The sequence below is a fragment of the Anser cygnoides genome, chromosome 2 (genome assembly GCF_040182565.1).
Source record: "Anser cygnoides isolate HZ-2024a breed goose chromosome 2, Taihu_goose_T2T_genome, whole genome shotgun sequence".
Lineage (NCBI taxonomy): Eukaryota > Metazoa > Chordata > Aves > Anseriformes > Anatidae > Anser > Anser cygnoides.
Genome location: NC_089874.1, coordinates 139747346 through 139770158, shown reverse-complemented (window position 1 = coordinate 139770158; position 22813 = coordinate 139747346). Strand labels below are relative to the sequence as shown.

The 22813-nt window shown below is 42.3% G+C and overlaps 2 protein-coding genes across 5 annotated transcripts in view; one reads left to right on the top strand and one right to left on the bottom strand.

Moving 5' to 3' along the window:
• The window catches only part of PTDSS1 (phosphatidylserine synthase 1), a 29369-nt gene extending 23631 nt beyond the window's left edge, over positions 1-5738 (bottom strand). Inside the window, exons 1-2 of one of the 2 annotated variants that reach the window (XM_048068707.2) lie at positions 5492-5738; positions 657-748 (exon numbers count right to left, since the gene is read on the bottom strand). In XM_048068707.2, the coding sequence (XP_047924664.1) occupies positions 657-748; positions 5492-5670 (271 nt within the window). In that variant the 5' untranslated portion in view covers positions 5671-5738. The remainder of the gene's footprint in view (positions 1-656; positions 749-5491) is intronic. The other variant, XM_048068706.2, reaches the window with a different exon arrangement.
• Positions 5739-5862: 124 nt separating this feature from the next.
• MTERF3 (mitochondrial transcription termination factor 3) lies at positions 5863-21604 on the top strand. Of its 3 annotated transcripts, none has more exons than XM_048068708.2 (8): positions 5863-6003; positions 6291-6639; positions 8798-8950; positions 9918-10107; positions 15824-15971; positions 17225-17296; positions 19903-20064; positions 21342-21604. In XM_048068708.2, the coding sequence occupies exons 2-8, from the start codon at positions 6312-6314 to the stop codon at positions 21534-21536; spliced, it is 1248 nt and encodes a 415-aa protein (XP_047924665.2). In that variant the 5' UTR covers positions 5863-6003; positions 6291-6311; the 3' UTR covers positions 21537-21604. The 3 variants fall into 3 exon arrangements, with proteins under 3 accessions (XP_047924665.2, XP_013035471.3, XP_013035474.3); XM_013180017.3 differs by lacking the exon at positions 5863-6003 and adding an exon at positions 6012-6152; XM_013180020.3 differs by lacking the exon at positions 5863-6003 and adding an exon at positions 6020-6120.
• Positions 21605-22813: the final 1209 nt, after the last annotated feature.

The following is a 22813-nucleotide window of genomic DNA, read 5'->3' as shown; positions in this document are numbered from 1 at the left end:
TTATTTCTGAACACTGCCGATCCTAAGACTGGTTGGAGTTGACCCAAGAATTATGCTCTTGCTGACAGCAACGAGCAAAAATTTAAAATAAATAAAACCAGGAAGGACAGCATTTCCTCTGCAGAACTAAGTGTCACCCACAGATTTTACCCCTTTTGGACTTTCTGCTCCCCATACGATTTCCAAAATCTTTGTCTGACTTAAATCTCTACTGAGCAACTGTGGTTTTACACTGTAATGTGATGTAGAGGGTTCCTAACCACCACCAGGTGATTTACGCAGTACGTCTCAGAATTACTGCAGAATTACACTTCTGTTAAAACACACGGAGGTAGCGTGTTTTGAAACATTACTGAAGGATCTGGCAGCATCATTACTTTGCAGTCTGAGCTGCAGCTCTGCACCTGCAAATATGGACGCTGATTTTGAAAACCCGACTTCCTTGTTAGGTACAGACAAGCTATAAATAACTGGCACTTCACTGTTATCTCCACTCAGCGCGACTGCAACCCATTTTTATACTGTCCCTTAACATAAGGGAATTCAGAAGAGTAGAGAAAAATTACATTTAAAAGTGGCACTTTAATCAAAATAAATGTAGTGGCAATAAAGGCAAATTCACACGCTGCAAAAAGTGATGTATGGACCTTACTCACCATTGGGAAAGGCTAGAACACTGATGATTAGAAAGAAGAAAATCACCGAGAGGATACCCCTCCAAATGTTTTCCTCTGGGACAGAATCATCCCTGAAGAGAGAGAGAGAACATCAAAGTGTTAAAGTATTATTTTGAAGATGAAGTTGAAAGGCTCTGAAGATGTACTTACTTAAATAAAAGATTAAATGGAAATAATAAGAAGAAATAAGCATGCTGGTTATGTACCAAGACGAGACAGTAATTGCAGCGAATGATTTTCACTCTGCACTTCTGGCTATCCTTTCTTACAAGGTGGTTAAACACAATCCACACCTGCAAGCCAGGAGCATTGCTTCTGCAGTGACTTCTAACAGTAACTAAATTTAAAGCAACGTGAAAAAAATCCTACTGTCTTAATTTTCCACAGAAAAATCATCAAAAGTACTTTTACACTGCAAATGGTGACCAAGACCAAGACTCTGGAAGCCTGGCCGCAATTCCCAGCTTCCCTTCTGCTGTTTTGGTTGACCCTGCAATCCCCTTAACTTCCCTTGGCCTGTTCCCAATGCCAAATGCCTGACGCGAGAGCAGGGTCAGGGAAAAGTGTTATTCCAATCAGCCTTTAATATTTTACTGTCCCAGGATTGCGTACCCTTGACACAGACCCCCCTCTGCTGGGGTTGGGGGTAACCCACAGAAAAGCATCTCGCCTCACACAGCTTGGAAACTTTGTATAACAGAGGCACAGCCAAACCTAAAAGAAAACATTAACCTGCTTTGTGATCTACTAAGCCCAAGTTCTGAATAACGTATGAGGTACTATTTGTGCTACTGTCATATTATGACCAGAATAAAGATCTAAGAATTCAAGACACACCTGACCGAGTTCTTCTTTTGCCTGCAGGTAGAATTTAAAGAATACAGCAGCAACATTAACAAAGACAACACCCAAGCCTTCTCACCAGCAGTCAGCTTCTAGGAGACTTCAGCAATGAAATTAGAAAAGCTTCAAACTACAGTAATAAGCACAACTACTATTTCACAACGTATCAGCTACTACTGCTCAAAGTTTCTCTATCTGGGTAATTTTAATGCACTTGTGATCAGTTTATTGATTTAAATAAATTCCTTTATTTATTCCCAACCCAAGACACAAAAAAAGTCCCAGACAACTTTAGAGGGACTACAGCTCTTTCTGGCAGAGCATTTGTCACTTTTCTGGATGGTTCAGTAATAATCTGTGACAGCACAAATGTGCTCCACAGTAGATATACTTGCTGCAGCCATAAAGCCTCTCTCTTTGCTGGAACCGAACTTAATAGCTCCACGGCAGACTATCATTAGCATTTTGTTAGTTCATCTGTACGGCAGCCATTAAACATGAATGGTTTCCCTGCGGGCCTTGGGGACTCCCTACAGCATTTTCCTTAAACCAGCTGACTACTTACCAGTCATTTTCCAGCAGCCACGACGCTGCACAGGCTGACACTTCACGCCAGCTCCAGGACTTAACTCTGGCTCCCTTGGCAACCCCCAGAGCTCGTCTCATCCAGAGCCCTTCCCAGACAGAGCCTCAGGCCCTGAGGGCTCAGCCAAAGCCATATTCCTGCTTTAATGCACGCAAATACCACAGGCTGTCGCTGGTGCCACCAACTGGGGGGGGGGGATTTCTTTATTTTGAAGACATTACTGAAGTCACATCGCCACACAACTCAGCGTGGCCAGGCAGGGCTCAACTGCTCCTCATTCCACGCGAGTGGCAGAAGCATTTCTGGCTGGTTTGCGTGGAGGTGCCTCTCAGAAGGGATAGATAACCGACCTTCTTGCCAGAAGCAGGTAAAGACAGGCAGCAGCAAGAGACCTGCTGCGGCGTGCTAGTTAAGATAAGAATTATAACGCTTGCCCAGAAGAGTTAGTCTGAGGACACCGAAGGAAACAGGGAGGCAAAATAACCGGTGGAGGAAAGACGCGATCACAACAAGCTGCAATCAGGAAAATGTGCTAAATCATCTCCTCGCTTAGCCTCAGGAACTTTGATGCTGACTTGGAAATATCGGCGTTCATGCAGCACAAATGAGATTTCTAACACTCGTGTGGGAGGACGGAAGAAAATTCTCTCGGTTTAAACCCACTTCACAAATGCGTTTTTCAAGTCTGGGGCTTTTTGAAGAAATAATAAAAAACAAAGCACCTCATAACTTCATAATCTTTTCTTCTCTCCTGATCTTCTCCCTGTTCCAGGGCACGGCATTCCACTAGTATCTTGCAAAAACATTAAGTAGGTATTAAATCACAATGAGAAGAATTGAGGACACTGAACTTGGGTAAAAATAGCAAGGACGCTAAATTTAGAGTGTAGGGGAAAAGAAATCTTCCATAAATACTGCTGTGCTCCACAAACATCCCCTCCAGCAGCCACCTGCCCTCCTGCAGGTTGCCTCGGGGCTGGGAAAGGGCCACATCCCTCTCCCCCAGGGAGGAAAGGGGCAGGGAAAGCGAGAGCCACTTCATGCCTCTGCTCCGGGGTGCGGCCTCGAAGCAGAGGAGCCTGCATCTGGCTCGTTCAGCAGGAAACAACCTCGGCAGCTGCAGCCATTGTCAGAGGCACCAGAAGGATGTGCTTTAAAAACAGAATGCCCACTACCCCACACTTTAAAATGGAGAAGCTAAAAACACTCACGTTTCTTCCTCTGGATTCTGATTACTGCTCCGTGAACATTACTGCTACCTGAAGTCTTGTCTCACCCTCATCTGCCAGCTCAAAGGCGGTGTCATCTGCTCCCAGCGATCCCAAGGGAAGCTTGGTATATCCGAGGGAAAAGCATTTTGTAAGTTCATGTGAACCCTCGTGTATTTCTGGCACTGAACAATTACAGAAGAGGCAAGAGAGACTTTAAGGGAAGCCAGATTTCCTCTGCCTATGCTGAAGTTCCTGAAAAAACATTTTGCTGAACATCAATATGAATGTATCATGGAAAAAATCCCCTGCTTTATAAATTGATCAGGAGTGCTAAGGAACATCTGACAGCGTAGGGGAAGCAAGGAAGAGGAATCGTTTGTCACACCTTACTGAGCACGGGAGGAAGAAATATGAACACAGCCACTGGAGGCTCGTGCAAGAAGCTGATGGGAGCAGAAAGCCCAGAGCTGGGAGCACACACTGGAAGCACATGGGGAGCTATTCCCTTCCCCCTCGGCTTTTCAGGCAGAACGTATGGTTTGAGCAGTGTCCCAAATAAGGCAACAGAGGCAGCACTCTGGTATCACCCAGATTTAGGGAATTCCTGTGATGGCTGGAAATAGCAGAAAAGGGAAAGGAAAAAAAAAAAAAAACACCAAAAAATAGTAACTCCACAACCTGACGAGAGGAGTAACAGTGAAGTGTTAAAGAGAAGTCAATAGGTACTTAAACACAGGAAGTGAGGCTGAGCAGAGAAAGAGAAAGGGGAAAGAACATGAAACCGAAGCGAGTTAGAAAGCTAGCAAGACGAATGGGAAGAAAAGCTAGCAATCCTCTTCAGAAAAAAAAAAAACACCTGAGAATTCAAGGAATATTCTTTGGGCCGAGAAGAGTGCATAGTCCTGAACCTGCTGCCTGACTCATCCTCTGCTTGGAAGAATTAAAGGCAGGAGCCTTTTCTTCTCCCAAAGGTGAGCAATCAATTCCATTAGTCCCTCAGAATGATGTCTGGATGAGAATTCCCCAATACGTCGTCAATTTGACCTAAATTAGCCCGACAGCAGGACAAGTTATCAGACTGGAATATGAGGCAAGAGGAGCACTTATAGCAAGGCTTCCTGATTAAATATTGTACCGACACAAAGAAACATTTCTGATTTAACTATTAAAAAGGAATCCCTCAGATACTGAAAATTACACGCTGAATTGTATCTCAGGCCTAGGAATAAGTAAGGATGTTCTTCTGTCAAAAGCAGAGTATAACGAACAAGGCCACTGGAACCTGCAATTGCATACACACAACATCACTAAAGCGTAAATGAATCCAAAACCTGATGCACTAGCTCAGCCAGAACCTCTCCGGAATCCCTATTTGCCCAGAAACTGCACGAGAAACTGAACCTAGAGGAGGATGCTAACATTGTCTTCACAGTCCCATTCAGTAGGAGGCAATAAAAGATATGGACTACCTGGAACAACACTGCGAGGTACCCCGCAGCCTGTCCTACTATACCTTTTGCTTACAGATAAGGCTCCTGAAGATACGCGTGCCTGTCCTCAGCTTTATTTCCATGCACGACTGCGGTGGTGAAGTCTGTTCCTGTGGTAGGGAAAGGATGTGGCTACACTTATCAGTACCGGGGCCTACACCAACGGGCGACGGGCCCCAGATAAAACACGCTGCATGAAAACGATGACACAGAACAGCCAGTGCTGTCCATGAACCCTTGGTAAACTACCTGCCGGTGTGATATCAATGCCGAGCTCCGTGATAACCTAGCAAAGAGCCATTTTTGGGCGCTGCTAGAGCCACACGCTCATTTTTAGCGAGATGACCACCCAAGTCTGAAAACACCACAGAAGAGAGGGGTGCTTCTCTGAAGGGGGTCTTCCACCCCTTTGGGCCTGAGGGGGGCCGTGCAGCCCAGAACCCCGTGGGAATCCCATAGAGACCCCCCCCAGAACCTCTTAGGGACCCTATAGCAGCCCCATAGAGACCTGCCAGAACCCTATAGGGACCCTATTGGGACCCCATAGAGACCCCCCGGGACCCCACAGAGAACCCTCAGAACCCTATAGGGACCCCACAGAGACCCCCCACAACCCTATAGGGACCGCATAGGGACCCCAGCCCCCTCCCCTTCACCCCAGAGCCCCCCCCCGGGACCGCTCACCTGGTGAAGGCGAAGGCCATGAGGCTGAGGATGGTGAAGCTGAGCAGGGTGATGGTGTGCGGCCGGTAGAAGAACTCCAGCGTGATGTCCTCCACCTGCTGCTCGTTGATCATGCGGAAATGCAGCCGGTAGTTCACGTCGTCCTTGCTCAGGGTCCGGCTGCCCACGCACGACGCCATTTCGGGACCTTTTTCCCCCCCCCCCCTCCTTTTCCCTCACCCCAAGGCTTCGCCTTCGGCCGGGCCGGCCCGGGCCGGGCCCCGCCGCCGCCGCCGCCTCCCGCTGAGGCGCTGAGGGAGCAGCGCCGCGCCCGCCGCCCCCCACGGGCGGGGCCACCGCGGCCGGGGGAGGGCGAGACGAAACGGGAGAAATAGGGGGGGACGGAGCCATTCCTCCCCTCTTTTACGGACTATGGGACGGCCCCTCCGCGCCCGGACACCCCTCTGCCTGCGCCGGAATGGTTTCGTCGGGAGCACGCGGCCGTGTGGGGAGGAGGGCGCTGAGAGGGGCAGGTGAGGCGGCGGCGCGGCCGGACGACCGTTAGTGGTCCCTAACGGCCGTTAACGGTCCCCAACGGTTGCTCTCGTCCCCCCGCCGGGCTCGGTGGCTGTTCCCCGGTGGCTGTGGAGGTGGTCAGCCCTCCGCTGGTGGAGTTTGTTGGGTGTGTGGAGCTCTAAAATGGCTGCCCGGGGGGCGGTAGGCTCCGTGTGGGGGTAATTAGCGCTCCGCTGCCTGCCCGCTGGGTGAGGTGAGGGCAGCGCCGTCCTTACTCCTCCTTCTGGCCTTTCTCTCCCCGCAGGATGCCTCGCTGAGGTGGAGGATGGCGCTGTGGGCTCGGCCAGCCTCCCGCTGCTGCTGCTGGCTGAAAGCAGCCTGTGCTGCCGAGCTGCAGAGGCTGAGGAGCTCCAGCAAGGCGGTGCAGGCATGTCAGGGGGCTGCCCCTCTGGTTTTGCTGGCTTCTAGACACAGCTTTCTTCCGTGGGGATTGCAGACGTACAGACGTGTATCTGTAGAGAACTGTTCGAAGCCTGCCAGTGCCGAGGATGGATCCTCATCTTCTCCTGAAAGTAATTTGTTGTTACCAGTAAAACAGGAACAAGCGAAACCAGAAACAATCCCTGACCTGAACACAGAAATACTGTGTGAAGGTAAGAGGCCTTGAGGATACCCTTTCTTCTTAATCTTCAAGTCATGTTTCTTGTATTGCTATTGGCTCTCTTTTTTTGTTGTCTAGTTTAATTAAAATATTTACCTGAATTTCGTGACTTTCACTTGGTTTTAGCCCCATAGCTAATGCAGAATTCCTGTGATAGCTCTAGTCTATAAAGAGTACGTTTAAGCTAATATAAAAATACAGCATGCTGGGTAGAAACCTCAGTCTAGAGCAGCCAGCTGAGGAGCTTCTCATAACTACTTGTCGTAGCTGAGCAGGTGTCAGGGAGGCCACTCCCGAAGCAGCTCACACATCAATGCCATACGCCTGAGGGGTGTTCCAGGATGGTTAGGAATGGGCAACAGGAGGCAGCAGAGTGTGAAGCCTCCTTAAGAACTGTCACGATGAGAAATGCTTTGTCAAACCGTCTGCTGAGGGAAAGCAGATAGATGCAAGGTCTCCTTAGTGTTGTTGACCTGACAAAATAGCCTCACCTTCCTCCAGTAAATGTTTTCGGAGTGGCATTTCTTTATCCTTACTCAGATACTTACATCTGAGGGAGGATAACGTATCCCACCCTCCGAAAAATGGTTTTTGTATGTATGTTGAGGAAACCTGATCTGGAGTTACTAAGCAGTCCTGTATGTTCAGACTCAGCTTTAAGTCCAGCCAGCTTGGATCCTACAGAGCTTATTTTTGGGGTGGCTCAGAGCAGCAGCTGAGGTCTGTGTGTTTTTGCAGCTGGTTCTGGAAACAGTGGTGCACCAAAGCTGACAGGTCAGCCAGCTCGTATGTGTCCACACCTGCGACACAGTTGATCTACGTGCCAGATTTTTATCCACAGGCAGACTTACTGGTATGCGTGGAGCAATTTGCCTAGTTGGCAGCGCATAATGGAAGAAGCATAATTGTTTGTTGTTTTTTTTTCTATTTTTTATCATTTGAGGCCTGTTTTCTGATAGGAGGTTCAAAGAACTTGGAGTGGCCAAAAAATGCATGTCTAACCAAAAAAAAAGTAGCAAAAAAGTGCTACCAGAATGGACCTTGGTGTGTATGGGTTTGGTTCTGAAGGAAAATGCTTCATATCCATACAAATTCGTAGAGAGCTGTTATTACTGTTTAAACTGTTAACGTTGCTAAAAATGTTCCACTGTGCTTCTGTTTATGAGGCTTTGAGAAAAAGAAGTGGTAAGAGCTACAATAATTGAGCTAGTCTATACAACTTTTCCTAGAACATCAGAATCTTCCTGCTGGCTTTGGAACCTCTTCTTGTTCAGGTGTAGCTTTGTGTTTTTAACATGCAGGAGTGTCACCTTAGTTTCTAGGAAGTCATCATGCTAAGGAACAGGACACAGAAAATTGCCATCCTGAGGAGTTTGTAATTAGTACGGGTGATCAGCTTGACAATTGAGGTGAATGCTAGCGGTCAGCCTGCAAAACAGCAATCTTGATCTGTCTTCTGTGAGCTTCTATCAGAGGAAAAATAAATGAGTTTAGAGAAATTTTTTCCAAAAAAACCCACGGAGTTCTGTGACTTTGAACACACTTAAGTGGAAGCAAATGTAATGATGCTTACTTGGAAACCTTAATGAGCAGGCAGAGCTCTGTTTCTTTGGCTGTCAGAGCTGCTGGCAGTCAGCAGCCATCTTGTAATGGGTAAGACATCACGGCTCAGTTGGAGTTGTCTGTGAAACGCCTTGAAGGTTAGAAACAACTGCAGCTCAAGCACTGGATTTGGAAGAGGAGCCAGGTAGTGCACTTATCGGGCTATGAAAAATCTTCACGTTAGCTTTGGTTTGGAGGTAATCAGGCAAGATTAAATCTGTGGAGACATGAAAGAAGAATTTTCAAGAAGGTGGTGTGACCTGTTGTGTGCAGTGATCAAGCTGGGAGACCGAAGGCAGGCTACCTGGGGGTTAAGCTCGGATTTGGCCATGTGAGCAAGACTTGATGGGCAGTGGCAAGGCAGTGTTACAGAAGCAAAAACTGGGAGCAAAGCCTGTTTTCATGTGCTTTCACACAGCAATAGTTTGGCTCTTCATCTCTTGCAAAGTGTTTTTGCATTTTGAAATGGATTCAAAGATCTGCATAGCGTTTGAGGGGAACGGCTTTGTCATTCACAAAATGCACTTTGTTCTGTATTTATTTCCTAGACTGGGATGATGTTCCGCCTTCATCTGCTTTGGAGGAGATTTCTGAGGAAGAAGCCGTACAGATCCTTGCGGATCCACTTCTTCCCCTTCAGTCTTCCACGCTCCGAGATTATGTTGATCACTCAGAAACCCTAACGAAGCTTGTCCAGCTAGGTATGTGTGATTTTGTTTGTGTGGTTTCCCTGAGCTTTGGAGTTCCCGTAATTTGTGCTTTGATCTTAGTGGTGGCTTTGTAAATTTGAAAATTTCAAGCTATAGGAACGGTGACTATTGCTACAGGCAGCAGAATGCTATGCAGGGTGAATGGAAAAATAAAAGGCTGTATGACTTACTGAATGCTGTATTAGTTAAAGACAAGGCTGCCTAGCTCTAGTCCCTTGGCATATCTCCCAGAACTTCTGGAGGTAGGGAGCGCTTTGTGCAAGTTGGTTGGTCTTTTAATTTGGGCTGGATAAGGATGTTTTAATTTGCTGCGAAAGATACTGCAGCTCTCCCTCCCAGGAAGGAAGGAGAGTGATTGCTATGCAGAACTGTAAAAATGGGGCACAGTAGACTGAATAGGAAAGAATGAGGGGGTGGGAGTTTTCATCAGAAAGCATTTGGACTGTGCAAGAAAGATAGCTGAGTCCAAGGCTGCTGGCTTCTTCCTCGCTTCCCAAAAGCACGAGGAATACCAGAAAGGCTGGTGAAACAAATGTATGTGATGGGGAGATCTGGCACTGTGCAGTAAGAAATAGTTGTGTGAATCACTCACTGCAAAATTGTCCCAGGTATAATGGAGTTAGGAATTCCTTGTACAGACGCTTCCGTGCGACAAGAGTAGGTCACTGCATGTGGCACATACTGGTGTGTTTGATTCCTCACGTGCAGGATTCATTGGAGATGTCATCCTTCAGAAAATAATCTTAGCAAAAGTCTGAAACCAATCTGCTTGTTTTATCTGGAATATTTCCATCATGTAGGAGGTACCATGACCTTACTGTGTTAAGCAATCAAAGTATACTAAATAAGTGAGGGGAAAAAAAAGAAGTCCTAGAAACATCAGCATGCCTTTCTGAAACATTTATAGGGAATGAGGTCTGTGTTTAATTAGAACAGTATCTCATTTTATTTGTTGTAGGAGTTGACTTATCCCAAGTGGAGAAACGTCAAAAGGCAGGTCAGCTCTTACTGACCTTGGACTTTGAGAAAGATATAAAAAAAATACTCCTGTTTCTTAAGGACGTGGGTGTAGAAGACAATCAGCTGGGACTGTTCCTGACCAAAAATCCGTACATCCTAGGTGAAGATCTGGAAGCTCTCGAAACCAGGTATGCCTTTTAAGTAGCAACAAGATGTTAAGCCCCTGGCCTTGAAGATGTAGTTTCGGAGTTGTCTTAAGCTTGTCTGAACGCCCGTTGCTGCTGCTGCTTACTTCCTCACTTAATCCCTTGGCTCCGTGTTCCTTTGTCATCAGTCAGCATTAATGTGGTAGCGGTGTTACAAGTTGAGTCAACCCCCTGATCCAGCTGAAAACTGACCATTACCAAAACTTATCATTTAAGTTTTCAGTCAGACTTGTGAGATGTGTGGCTGTGTGCTGCTAGTTTCCATGCAAAGGATGAGGAGAAGCGTATTTCAGAAAGGAGGGGAAACAGAATAAGACCATCTCTTTTGGTAGCAGCTTGGAACTGACTCACCAAGGAGACTGCCCCTTGCATACGTGTTATCTAAGATTTCGTGCCTTGATTTATCCATCTGTAAGTATGTGCTTGGGACTGCATTAGGCCAAGTACTTGAATGGGCTCAACACTTGGGTGTGGGGCTGTTCAGCCACCTCTCTCCATGCAGTTGTTGCTTACCATTGGTTAAGTGAATTGTGTGGCAGGCTGGCTTGCAATGGCAGGACAGTTAAAAGTTTGGAAGAGCGAGGATTGCTCTAGTAGGTGGGAAGCTGTCAGGAGAGGTTGGATAGCATCAGCTGCGGGTAAGGTATAGCGGGAACAGTGGGAATGAGGGAGTAGGATAGCTGAGTTGACCAATTCTTTGCTGTGTATCAAGGCATACGCCTCTTTTAGTCCTTCCATCAGGAGCCTTAACATCTGTGGGTTAAGAGCAGGGAGGAGAGTTTGGCCAAGACGTGGCTGGCAGCAGCTTCTGCTGGTGCACAGAAAGAAAGGGTTTCTGCAGAACGAGGTTCCTTGTGTCTGCCGTGTCTGGAGGTGCAAGCAATCACTGCTGCTCGTCAGGTGCAATTCTCATGCTACCCATGTGCGTACGTGCCTGTGCTCACCCTGCAGCAGTTCCTGATGTCCTACTTACCTGTCCAGCACTGGTGCAAAGATCGGCTGCTCAGGCTAAAATGTCTGTTCCTGTCTCTGCCACAGAAGAAGCAGCTTGCCATCCTAAGCCGCTCGCTTTACCCATGTCAGATTAGATTCCAAAATTACGCTCCCTGAGGCTTCCATTAAGTTGGAGAACAATGTAAACCTCTTTTTTCGTATTGTTTTTGTCAGATGTTGATTGTGCATGTAGTCATCTGCAGATGTGGAGATACTGATGACTGGTCATGGATTTTGTCTTCTATCAATCATATTTCAAAACCATATTCTATATGATATATGTAATTTTATCTTGTGGATTCTGCAGTAAAAGAAGCAGAGCAGATATTTTCTGTGCTTAATTTTAATAGCAGCACAGTGTTTTAGTGAGTTTTTTCTTGTTGTCCAGCCCAAACTGAGCACAAGACTACCATGAACCAATTTTCATTGTTTGTGTGTTCCCACTTGTATTGCACTAGACTGTCCCATGGTGTCATTCAAGCTTGTATGTGCATGAGGATGAATGCCAGTCTCTGTGTAAGATCTCATGTCTTAGACCAAAGCTTATTTAGTTAACTGCCTTTTGGAGTTGTTTTTTTTTGTTGTTGTTGCTGATGTGATTTTTGTTTATTTTTTAAAGCTTCTTTGTGTATGCATGTGTTTACCAAAACCCCTAGAGGTGGAATGGCTTACTTTCTTAAGAAAAGTCATTGCGTTCATGGATCTTTATTCAGAGACTGTAAGGGAAACAAGCTGTTTTCTCCATTTACTGTCAAACCTTTGTTTTCTGCATCACCTCCTCCTAGTCCTATGTCTCAAATCTAGATCCTGTGCACTGCAGACTGTACTTCATACAGTCTGTCTGTCTAGTGAACACTTAACTTCAGAACATGTTGCATTCTGAATATAACAGCTACTTGACTGAAAGCAGTGAGGAAATAAGATAGACATATTCGTATACTCCTTTTTTCCAGCAGCATGATTTAGAAAGTTGGGATACATGTCAGTTGTTAACTGAAGTCTGACTGTTAATTTCACTGGTTTTAGCGTTGTCTGAATCAAGCTGCTTAGCAGTATTGCTTGTTCTCTGCCAACAGTGGAACATCCTCTTCAGTGGCCATTATTTCATTAACAATTATTTGTCTGAGCAGTTCTAAAGATATAATGGGATAATACTGTTTTGTTTGGTTTTTAAGTAGCTTTATAAAACTGTAGCTGAGTTGAAGGGATAACAGTGGGTAAAACACAATTATTGAGGAGCTGTGTGTGTGGCAGGGTCTAAAATGTTACTTACAGCAGCTGTTCATTCTTGTGTCCAAAATCAACCATCGGGTTTTGCCACATACATGTGCACCTTGGCTGCTTTTGTGCAGATTTCAACTGTGCAATGAGCTTAAGCTAGGGTGCTGGGCTTCATACTGCAGTGGCTGAGATACCTGTGCTGTTGCTGGTCTTATGGTTGTGACTGAATACACATTCACAGAAGCGTGTCCTCAGTATTTTTGGGCTGTTAACTTTGGAGGATTATTTCCAGAACTTCCAAGATAAAGTTTGTATCTGTGGCAGAAAACCCTTCACTTTTAAACAAAATCCTCCCTAAAGTTAAATATCCTGAACTTAAAATATTCAAGATATTTAAAATAATGCATTGTAATAATCTATTTTTCCCCAAAAATGTCCTTCTTAATTCTTTATTTATCTGAAATAATTGAGTGTAGGTTTTGAGCAGATGTTTTTGTGCAAATGTTCCTGCTACAGGGCCAATGTGGTAGCTTGTAACTGTGTTCCAGTCTTTTCCCTTTTTGGTTTATGGCTACAAACAGTTTCTCTTTATTCCTTTGCTTTACTGTTTCTTTCTAGATTCTGGCAGGTGGGATAACGTTAAGATATGAGATACTCAAGGTACCAGCTCTAGACTACAGGAGTGTACTTTACTGGTTTCTCTTGTAGTTACATATATCCTAGCTTTATTTACTCAGCTGTGTTTGCTTGTTGTGTATCTTTTTAATAACAGATTCTGAAATGAAATTAATTCATTCTTCTGGTCCATACTTTCGTTGGGTGTGTTGACTATAGAAAAAAATGCAGGAGAATGGGCACGTATTCTCAAAATTACGTTAGGCATTGCATTAATTCAGTTCTTTTGCAGAACAACTTGTGTGTGCATGTGTGCTTTGTAATGAACTCAAAATATCTTGGTATTTAGAAAATCCAGAAAAGAAAGGCTTCCTACTTAGATTTTGCATGTAGTAGCTGTCCAAGACAGAAATCTGAAAATACAGCTTTTTGGAAACAGGTATACTAGCAGACTCAGGTCTAACACAGACCTGGCTTTTCCTTCTTTTGACCTCTGTTCCATCCTTTTGTTCAGTAAGTGGACTTTCAGAAACAGAATCCAGAAAGAAACTAGTTCATTTTTCAGCAGTAGTCTTGAGTTGAGATCGTCAGAGTTGCCTGTACTCTCCTGAAGAATGTATTTTCTTTCTCTGACAAGCATTCTAACTCACCTGTGAAGTCAGATTTGTTTTTCAGTGACTGTCCTGTGTCACTATTTAGTTAGTGAAATGGGGGCTGAACAGTACAATCCAATTTGTTCTTATTCGACGGCTTGATTTTTCAGTAAGTTTATCCTGCTTTGGCATTGATGAATGGTTTAATGTAATCTCTAAGGTAAGCGTGCTGCAGAGGGTGAATGTGGCTCAGATAGCTGTCTTTGAAAGCTGAGTATCACCTTCGCATAAACGCTTCACTGCAGATGGACACGGTATTGGTTACATCACTCTGGAATGTTTTATTGCTGTGGATTCCGTGTTGCCAGGAAACAAAACACAAATTTCAATAGATTTGGCATTTGACTTCAGATAAACACTGTAAAAGTCAAAACATTCCATAACTCATAACAATTCTGACAGTTGCAAATCAGTGTCTGTACTGCAGCTGCACCAGATGCTTTGTTTTTATGGTGTTGTTAATGATGACTTAAAACTGCTAACATGCTACACACAACTGCTGACTGCTGTAGGAGAACGAGGGCTGACCTTGGTGCCAGTGCTCACAGAGTTATCTCAAGCCCTGGTCAGATTGAATGACTGTTCTTCTCTGATATACCATCTCCTGGAGTCAGCTGATTACGATCTTGCTGTCTCTCTTCGAATCTTCTTGCCTTTCCAGGTTGGAGAGAAGTGCTTCAAGTATGAATCTTAATGACTGGTTCCCAGGATAAAAAAGGAGGGGAGTCAGGACAAACAAAAGATTATTTTTTTAATTATTTTTAATCTGTTCATTTAGCTCTGTTTCTAGGATGCTTGGCAGTTGTGTCCTTGAAAAATGGAATGGAAGAAGTACAGCATAGCCAAACTGCAGCATTCAAAACATAATGGGATAAATTTTGAAGGGACAATTATTTATTTTATTCTGCATTTCTTCCCCCTCCTGATGTCCTTGTCTCTCAGGTTTCTGTAGCCAGTTCCATCGGCGTTGTCTGAAGACTAGGTTGCTACCTTCTGTGTTGGGATATCTGCTCAGTTGGGAATTGGTTCTCTAGATGTTCTTACATCTTCTCTGAAGAGATTTTTTCACTTACAGTTATTTCATTTCTGAGGGCTTGTGGAAAGAGAGGGAGGTTGTAGTGGCTAGAAGGTACTAGAAGGTATTTTACTTCTTTCTCTGCACAAGACATAATTAAACACAGCTTTTTTTCCCCACTATAAGACCAAGCATCTTTTGCTGAGTATCTATTTCTGCAGAATGTTCTGCAGTCTATGCAATATGTTAATTAGTCAGATGAATTCAGTTCTTGTATGCCCAAAGTTTATCTGACAACAAGTTACTTAAGTTTCTGATCATCTGTAACCAAAGGGAACCTCTTCAGATACCAGTATGTTTTTTGTAGATGGTGGCAAATGGGTTAATCATGTCTCTTTTGTATGCTGTATTTTCCCTCCCATTCTTTTTTTTTTTTTTTTTTTTTTTCCTGGGAGCTATGGTAATAATCTATTGTAAGTAGTACTTGAAGTAGGATTTCACTTTCACTGAATTCAATAGAAATTGGAAAAAGTTTTGAGTTGGAAAGAAACAAAGATCTGTTAAACATAAAAACTTTAGTCAGCCCCTTCACCTTTCTGACAACCAGATGTTTTGTGACTAAATGCTTGGACCAGCGACTGAAAGTAGGGACCTATGGTAACCAAAGTAACTTCAGCTGATTTAGAAATGTCTCTTTGGACAATGTCCCTACAGATGGCATTGTTGTATGATATTTCTCCTCCAGTGCTATTGGCAAAACAGGGATGTATGAGGTATAGTACTCTGTTCTTTCAGCAGTAGAAATGGAATTGATTAAAATAGCAAGAGGCTGTGTATATCTTCTTGTCCATACCCTATGATGATCTATTAATGTGTTTGCAATCTAGGAGACAGGCTGGTAGTTAAATGTAGGTTAACATAGTTATCTGCTTAAGTACAGCTGGAAGGAATTAAAATCTGTCTTCGGTATTGACATTCTGCTCTGAGGTTTATTTTACTTCTAATTAATTGGAAGGGATGGTATTTTGCTTTTATGATAACTGCAGATTTCCCCCTAATTATTTTTGGCAGAGTTGCATGTTAATGCTAGAACATCTGTCCGTTTATAAGATATCACTGAGGAATTTAAGCAAGTACTGAATAAATGGAGGCAATAAAATTTTCATCACTCGATTTTATTTTGTTTTTGTTCTCTTTCTAGAGTGGCTTACCTAAAATCAAAAAAATTTGGTAATGCAGAAATTGCTCAGATGGTCTCAAGAGCTCCATATTTGCTGTTGTTTTCAGTGGAAAGATTGGATAACAGACTGGGTTTCTTCAAAAATGAACTTGGCCTCAGTGTAAAAAAGGTAAAAACTATACTCTGAAGTCTTTAGGTACCTTGTCAGTGACATCTGTAAAGTCTCAGAACATGAATGCTTACATGGCAGTGCTGGGAGGTTACCACAAGCCCTGCTGACGTTACCAACGTAACATAGGATTACAGGAAGGTATAACATGATTTTAACCTTCCATAGATGTAATAGGACATCTGACATTCAAAATATCCTGAAGTACAGTTCTTGAAGATGATCAGCTGCAGAATATTGACAAAGAAGCATGTGTGTACCCAGTTTTATTATTTGCAGTAGTTCACAGGACTGAATCCTTTGGTGCAAGCAGCTTTTTAACTTGAAGCAGATTAATTGGCTTTCTCCATCTCTTCAAGATACTGTAACACTTAACTTGTCAGTGAAAAATAGTCTAATCTGCAAATACAATATCAAACTAAATGCCAAGTTATGTGCTAGTTCACCAAGAGTAGTCTTTGTTTCTCAGAGTGCTACCACAGGGTAACATGCTTAGCAGGTATTTAGCACCATGCTTTGGGATAGTCAGAGGAGCTAGTAGCTGGAGCTGCTTAGAATGTGAGTGGGCAATGTGAGTTATTTCCTGCAGTAGCTGGTGATTGCAATAAATGTCAATTTTCAAGGGGAATCGTGCGTTCTTCTGTTGGCTTCTATTAGTTGAAGAGTCATAGCTGTCACAGTGCCTGTTCTTGGCCTTTCCAGGCTTGAGGTAAGAGATGTCTCTGGAAAAGGGTTTAGTCACTGCCTTGTACTCAGGGTGGATTACAAGTAGCCCCATGGCTCAGGGGATGTGGAGTAATTTCTTGTGTTGCCATAATGTTATGGTGTTACTAGATCCCAAGGTAGACAAATAGAGCACTACACTTGAAAAATCCTTTTATAGCCTCTAGCAGGTAGTGTTTTGTTTACTTCTCTTTAAAGAGGTGGGGAGAAACAACTCAAGTACTGAGAGAGGGCTTTTCAGCATGATTTCTGCTTTGGGGGAATGTTTTTACTCCCTCTCCCCATCTGTTTTATAGTGGCTATGGTATTTTTTGTTCTCCAAATTAACATGATGTTTGAGTAACTTTTTGCATCTTAATACATAGCTGTTTCATGCAAACTCAGCTTTGGGCTAGAGAGAAAATGAAATGCAAGTGAAAGTGCATCGCTCTTCCAATTGCAAAAAAAATAAATCTGTATTTTTCTTTCACAGATATATTTGCACCATGCTCTCATGGTAATCTTTCCTTGTGTGTTTTCCCTAATTGCAGACAAAGGATCTGGTAATTCGTCTGCCGAGGCTACTGACTGGCAAATTAGAGCCTGTAAAAGAGAATCTTCAGGTAAGCTTGTTAGTAGAAGTTAAAAATATATTGAGTACCTGCATAGACTAAGAGTTGACAGAAGGTAAAATTCTCTGGAGAAGAATCCTGTACAGAAAGAATTCCATGAAATAATTTTAGTGAAGATGGAAAATAACTGAGGATTTTGTCAGACCACTTCTTTTCCTCTACAGTTTGCCAGTGTACAGCATACGTGGAACAATGTCTTATTCTGTCTTCTATTCTGATGTAGGTTAGAAACTTCATCTGGGTCCCTTCCTGCCAGATTTTGCTATCTGATGACACAAATTGTTACCCATTTTTTTACAATGAGTGAAAAATAGGGCTTGCTCTCTCCTTTTTTTTTCCCCTTAATTACTATGTTTTTTTGCTAACTTGAATTGTTCATGAGGATTTAGGAGCAAGAAATGTGCGTTTGATTATTTTCCTCTTGGCAGGTAGCTAGTCTGCCAAAATGTGCATTTGACACCTATTGTCTGATAGCAGATGGTCGTTATTAACAACTGTTGGGTAAATAACTTCAAACCCACAGGGACTCCTTTCCCCTTTGAAAATGTAACTGTGTATTGGTTTAATTATTGTGCTGTAAAGCCAGCTAGGCCAAACAGCATGATGTAGTCTAACAATTTGAGAAGTCCCATTACCCTATAATGCATAACTATGAATTAAAATATATAATTTTCACACAGACTGACTGCTCTGAAACCATTAAGCACTGGGAATCTTGCAATCTGAAATGTGTGTGTGTGGTAAGGGAGGAGACTGGAAAGTAACAGCCTGTTCCAATTAATACTGCTTTCTTTTTAATGAACATTGTTTCCACAGGCTGGGGATTCAGTATATTATAATGAATGCGTTTTTTGAGACTCGCTGTTCTATGTGACTATCTTGTCTATCTGCAAGGAAATGTGAAGTGTAGCATCCTTATTTTTAACGTATGAAGAGAGGAGAAGGAATTTTAGGTCCTTGATATTGGAATCTACGGGTGATTAGAAGCTCCAGCTTTTCAGGAGGTTGGATGTTTTTGACTCAGAATCTGAAGTCAGACCTGTGTGATTTAAACTGGTGGTGAGCAAGCAGCATTCTCAAAGCATAACCCTGTAACGCTGCTTCAGGAGTGATTTGGTGCTACCCCTCACTGAGTGGGCTGCTATTTGGAAATAACGGTTGCAACTCATGTTGGCTTTCAGAAGATACTGATCATGGACTAAGCAGGCTCAAGGATAGATTATTCTATCTTCCAAAGGTCTCTTCAAGCACAATTAGAGATTCATTGAGAGGGTAAAGCTGGAAAGTTTGCATTACCACCGTCTGTTGTGGGAATCATGTAAGGTATGTTGATCACTGCCAGGACTTGCACAGTAAGGATATTAACATACATGATGTAGAGAGTTACTGAGTATTAAATGTATTATCTGAGTGCAATCAAAGCAAATTACACTTGAGCTCACTATTTATGTCGAGGAAAATGTTTCACGGAGTAGGAAAGAAAAGGTGAAGAGACTTGCCACAGTTAACTGCAGTGGGGCCAGCTGTATGTCTCAGTGACTTAACAAGTTTTACTTGCAGTCACACTTCTTACTGCAGTGAGCTACCCCTGCTAACTCAAATCTGTGGAAAGCACCACAACAGTGCAAACACATCTCTTCATACTTGAATGCTGTCTTAGTTGATTAGTATTCCTTGTGATGCACAAATATTTATAAAGCAGATAAGGAAGAATCAGGAGTCGAAAGACCCGATTAAAGTCATCTCTAGAAACAATTGCCTGTAAGGACCTGGAAATCCTACAGTATCTTCAAAACCCAGTTTCGTGCCCTTCCCTCTGCGTTTGCCAGGCAGTCCTGGAAAAGAGCTGTCTTGGCACATCAAACTGGACACACAAAAGCACCATCTTTGTGCCAACTGTGAAGAAGTACCTGAGCTGGATTTGAAAGTCTGGCTATGTTGCCTGGCAAGCACACCCAATTCATGACAGAAAACAAGCTCCTTGTAAATGTCACTGGAGGATAGAAGAAATGGTTGAATTACCAGACACTCTTCTATGCTGGATTCCTTTCTCAACAACTCAGTGAACTGCTTGCCATCCTGCGTGTTGGGAGGAGTTCTCATGATTTTATTGAAAAAATCTGTTTTGTTTTTCCTTTTGGGAAACCATAATTGAAGTCAAGGCAGTCTTTGAAAAAGACATCTTACTTTAGACATGAACCAACTGTAAAATAAACTGAATACACTGCATGTTCCACACAACTCTTTCAGGTTCAACTTAGGAAGGATTCTCTGGGGAGAATTTTTACGCTTGTAACTGCCATGCATACTGAGACACAAGCTTTTTTGTTCGTATCTTGGACAAACTGAAAAATAGATAGCATTCACAGAAGCCATCTTAACTTCAGGAGTACTCCATAAGCAAATTGCACTTTAAACTGTTTACCATCCTGCATTAAACTCTGACTTCAGAGAACTGGAAATGATGATATGGCTTGCATTCATATTGCCGTGTGACAAAGGGTAGAAGAATTTTGCATGAGTTTATTTCAGTGGCATGTTAAAATAAGCTGTTTGCTGTAGCTGACTTCTGAAAATCAAATTCTGTTCTCTTTCAGGTTTGTCAAATTGAGTTCGGTTTTCAACGTAATGAAATTCAACAGATAGCGTATAAAACCCCCAAGATTTTAACTGCAAGTAGAAAGAGACTCCGACAGACATTTGACTACCTGCACAACATAATGGGCATTCCCCACCACATGCTTACTCGCTTTCCTCAGGTGAGCTGTTAATATGGGGATAAATTGTGTGCATAACTGTTTCACTAGTTTGGTGAAAGTGGAGGCTCGCTGTATGCAGGACACAATTATTCAATTTATATGTGGCTTTTACTCTAATTGGGAAGACTTTTATTAGCAAGTCAGCAACTGTTGAGTATTCAAGTATAAAAGTGCCTTTTTTCTCTCCCTTGTGTATGTGCCCTTCCAGCCCCGAGTCTGGTCAATTTTAAGTTTTTGACAGAACTAATCATGCCCGTCTCTTTTGGATTCATAAAAGAGAATTACTACCAGCTTAGGGATTCCTTGTCCTGAAATCTTCTGCGTGTATGAGACATGAAAGAAGACAGATTATGCAGAGGATCTGCTCAGTAAGCAGGATAAACATATAACCATTTATTTCATATTTGCTTAATTAAAAATTAAATTTTGTACATCCCAAGATCTGAGAATACAGTTTAAAGGCAAAGGAAGTTTTATCCTTTATGCAGTCAGATTGACCTTCCTTCTGCTGCAGCAATAAACAGTGAAAATAAATGAATTTCTTGATGATTTTTGTTCCATCTTCTCATTACAGTTATTTCCTCACAAACTAAAAGTTCAAAGTATTTCTCACTTCATCAAGCGCTGACAGGCAGTTACTCTAACTTCTTACAAGGGGGGAAAAAAAAGGAACAAGGAAAAAAATAAATTGCTACTTCCAAACTGCAACAACAATTTTCCTAAAGCAAGTCTAATGCTAACTGATTCTTATTTAACTGGCTAAAAAGCCAAACTTGTATGGGGAAATATGACTCCTCGTCTGGATTTTGGTTATTTATCTTGGTATCTAACGTATCTTAGCACCAATGCTTTCTATAACTCCAATCCATGTCTCACTTTTGTCCTCCTTGACCTGTAAGTGATCACAAGTCCTGTTCACTTCCTTCTCAGTTGTCTTATTGTGGCTTTGTGATGCTTCACCTCATTATTTTTGTTCTCTTTCTGGAAGAGTAAGTGGTTAGTTTCCTCCACTCTGTGTTGTTGGTGTCGTCAGTCTTTCTGTTGTTCCTTGCCATCTTCAAAACCGGTGAGTTTCAGGACATGACTAGGGCAGCTGAGCCTGTCATTTTTGTATTTAAATACAACCTAACTGATGGTTGACATAAATGAGGGGAGAAGATGTAGAATATTTTCTTGCTAGATCCCCATTTTGTCTAAAAAATGTTTTTGTTTTTTAGATTCATCAGAATCTGAAATTTAGGCTACCTAAAACATTCTCCCCTTTTTTTCTTTCTTAGGTTTTCAACTCGAAGCTATTACGTATCAAAGAGAGACACATGTTCCTTATATTTTTGGGAAGAGCCCAGTATGACCCAGCAAAACCCAGCTACATCTCTCTGGACCAGCTAGTATCCTTGCCGGATGAGGTGTTTTGTACAGAGATTGCCAAAGCCTCTATACAGGACTTTGAAAAATTCTTAAAAACTATTTAATTATTAACACATGTAGAAAGGAATAGAATAAAGTTGTAAAATAAACATTTTTTTAAAAATGCTCCCTTTTATGGTCTCAAACTTGTTTAATTATTTGTTTAAGAAGTCATTATTTATGAAACACTAGTAGGATGTAAAGGCGTACAGTAACTTTATAGTGAATTAAAAAGTATATTTCAAAAGGATTAGGTAAGTATATGTTGATTGCTATTGATGTGATCCTTGTAATTAATTGCTAACTTTTAATTCAGTATGAATGATGGAGCATGCTAACAAAAGTAAATTAAGGTGATTTTTTTTTTTTCTTTCAATAACTTCAGAAGCTTGGGAGATGGAAAAAATGGCTAGGGACTTAATTTTTTTTCCCAGTCATCTTAAGAGCTAGTAATGTTATTTATTCTTTTGTATGGTAGAGAGAAGTACGGTATGACATGTGGAGCCCATCATAAAAGAAGGCACTTTTCAACAGGTTACACAGGTGTTTCTTTGTAAAGCTGGCTGCTGAAGTTAGTATCCTAAAAGCTAAACAGTGAAATTAGGCTTGAAGTGAAACAGAAAATCAGCAAATTGAATCTAGGCAAATTTATAAGAAGAAAAGCTCCTTCTAGATTTCAGGGACACGTCTAGTTTTAAGTCACTTTTGCTTTTGCACTGTTGAGAGGCAGAAGCAGTTTTACTCCACCCTGATGTGATTTGTATGGCTTTAGTATAAACATAACAAACTGTACAAAAAAAAAAGCTATAGCGTGTACTTAATTGATAGTTATCTTGCTCAGTTATAACTGAAGTAAAATAGAAATTGTGGGAGTATTAAAAGTAGTTAATACTACCAGTGAATAAACCACATTAATACAGAATTACGAAATGTTTCACAGTGTATTTGGGCAAAGTGAAGAAACTAACTTTGCACAAATGCAAACTAATAGTTTATTGTTTACAAGTTTCTATTATTTCAGTTAAAGTAGGTCAGGAAATTGAAATCCAGATGTTGTCATTTGTATTTAAGCTTTTTATTTAATGAAAATATCGTTTTTTTTTTAAAGGTTGGAACTTAAAATACCCATTTGGGCCACAGGAATAAAAGCCTGAAGATTCTGTATGCAGATAGCAGAATAAAATGCAAAAGGTTAAATTCCCCTAATCAGGGGGGAAATACAGTAACGTTAAAGGGCAATTTAAAGAATGAGAAGAGCAGTGAGTTCTCGGCATCACAACTTGGGACTTTTACCCAGAATCAAAATCAAAATCTGAATTGCAACACCACCCAAGGTAAGGAA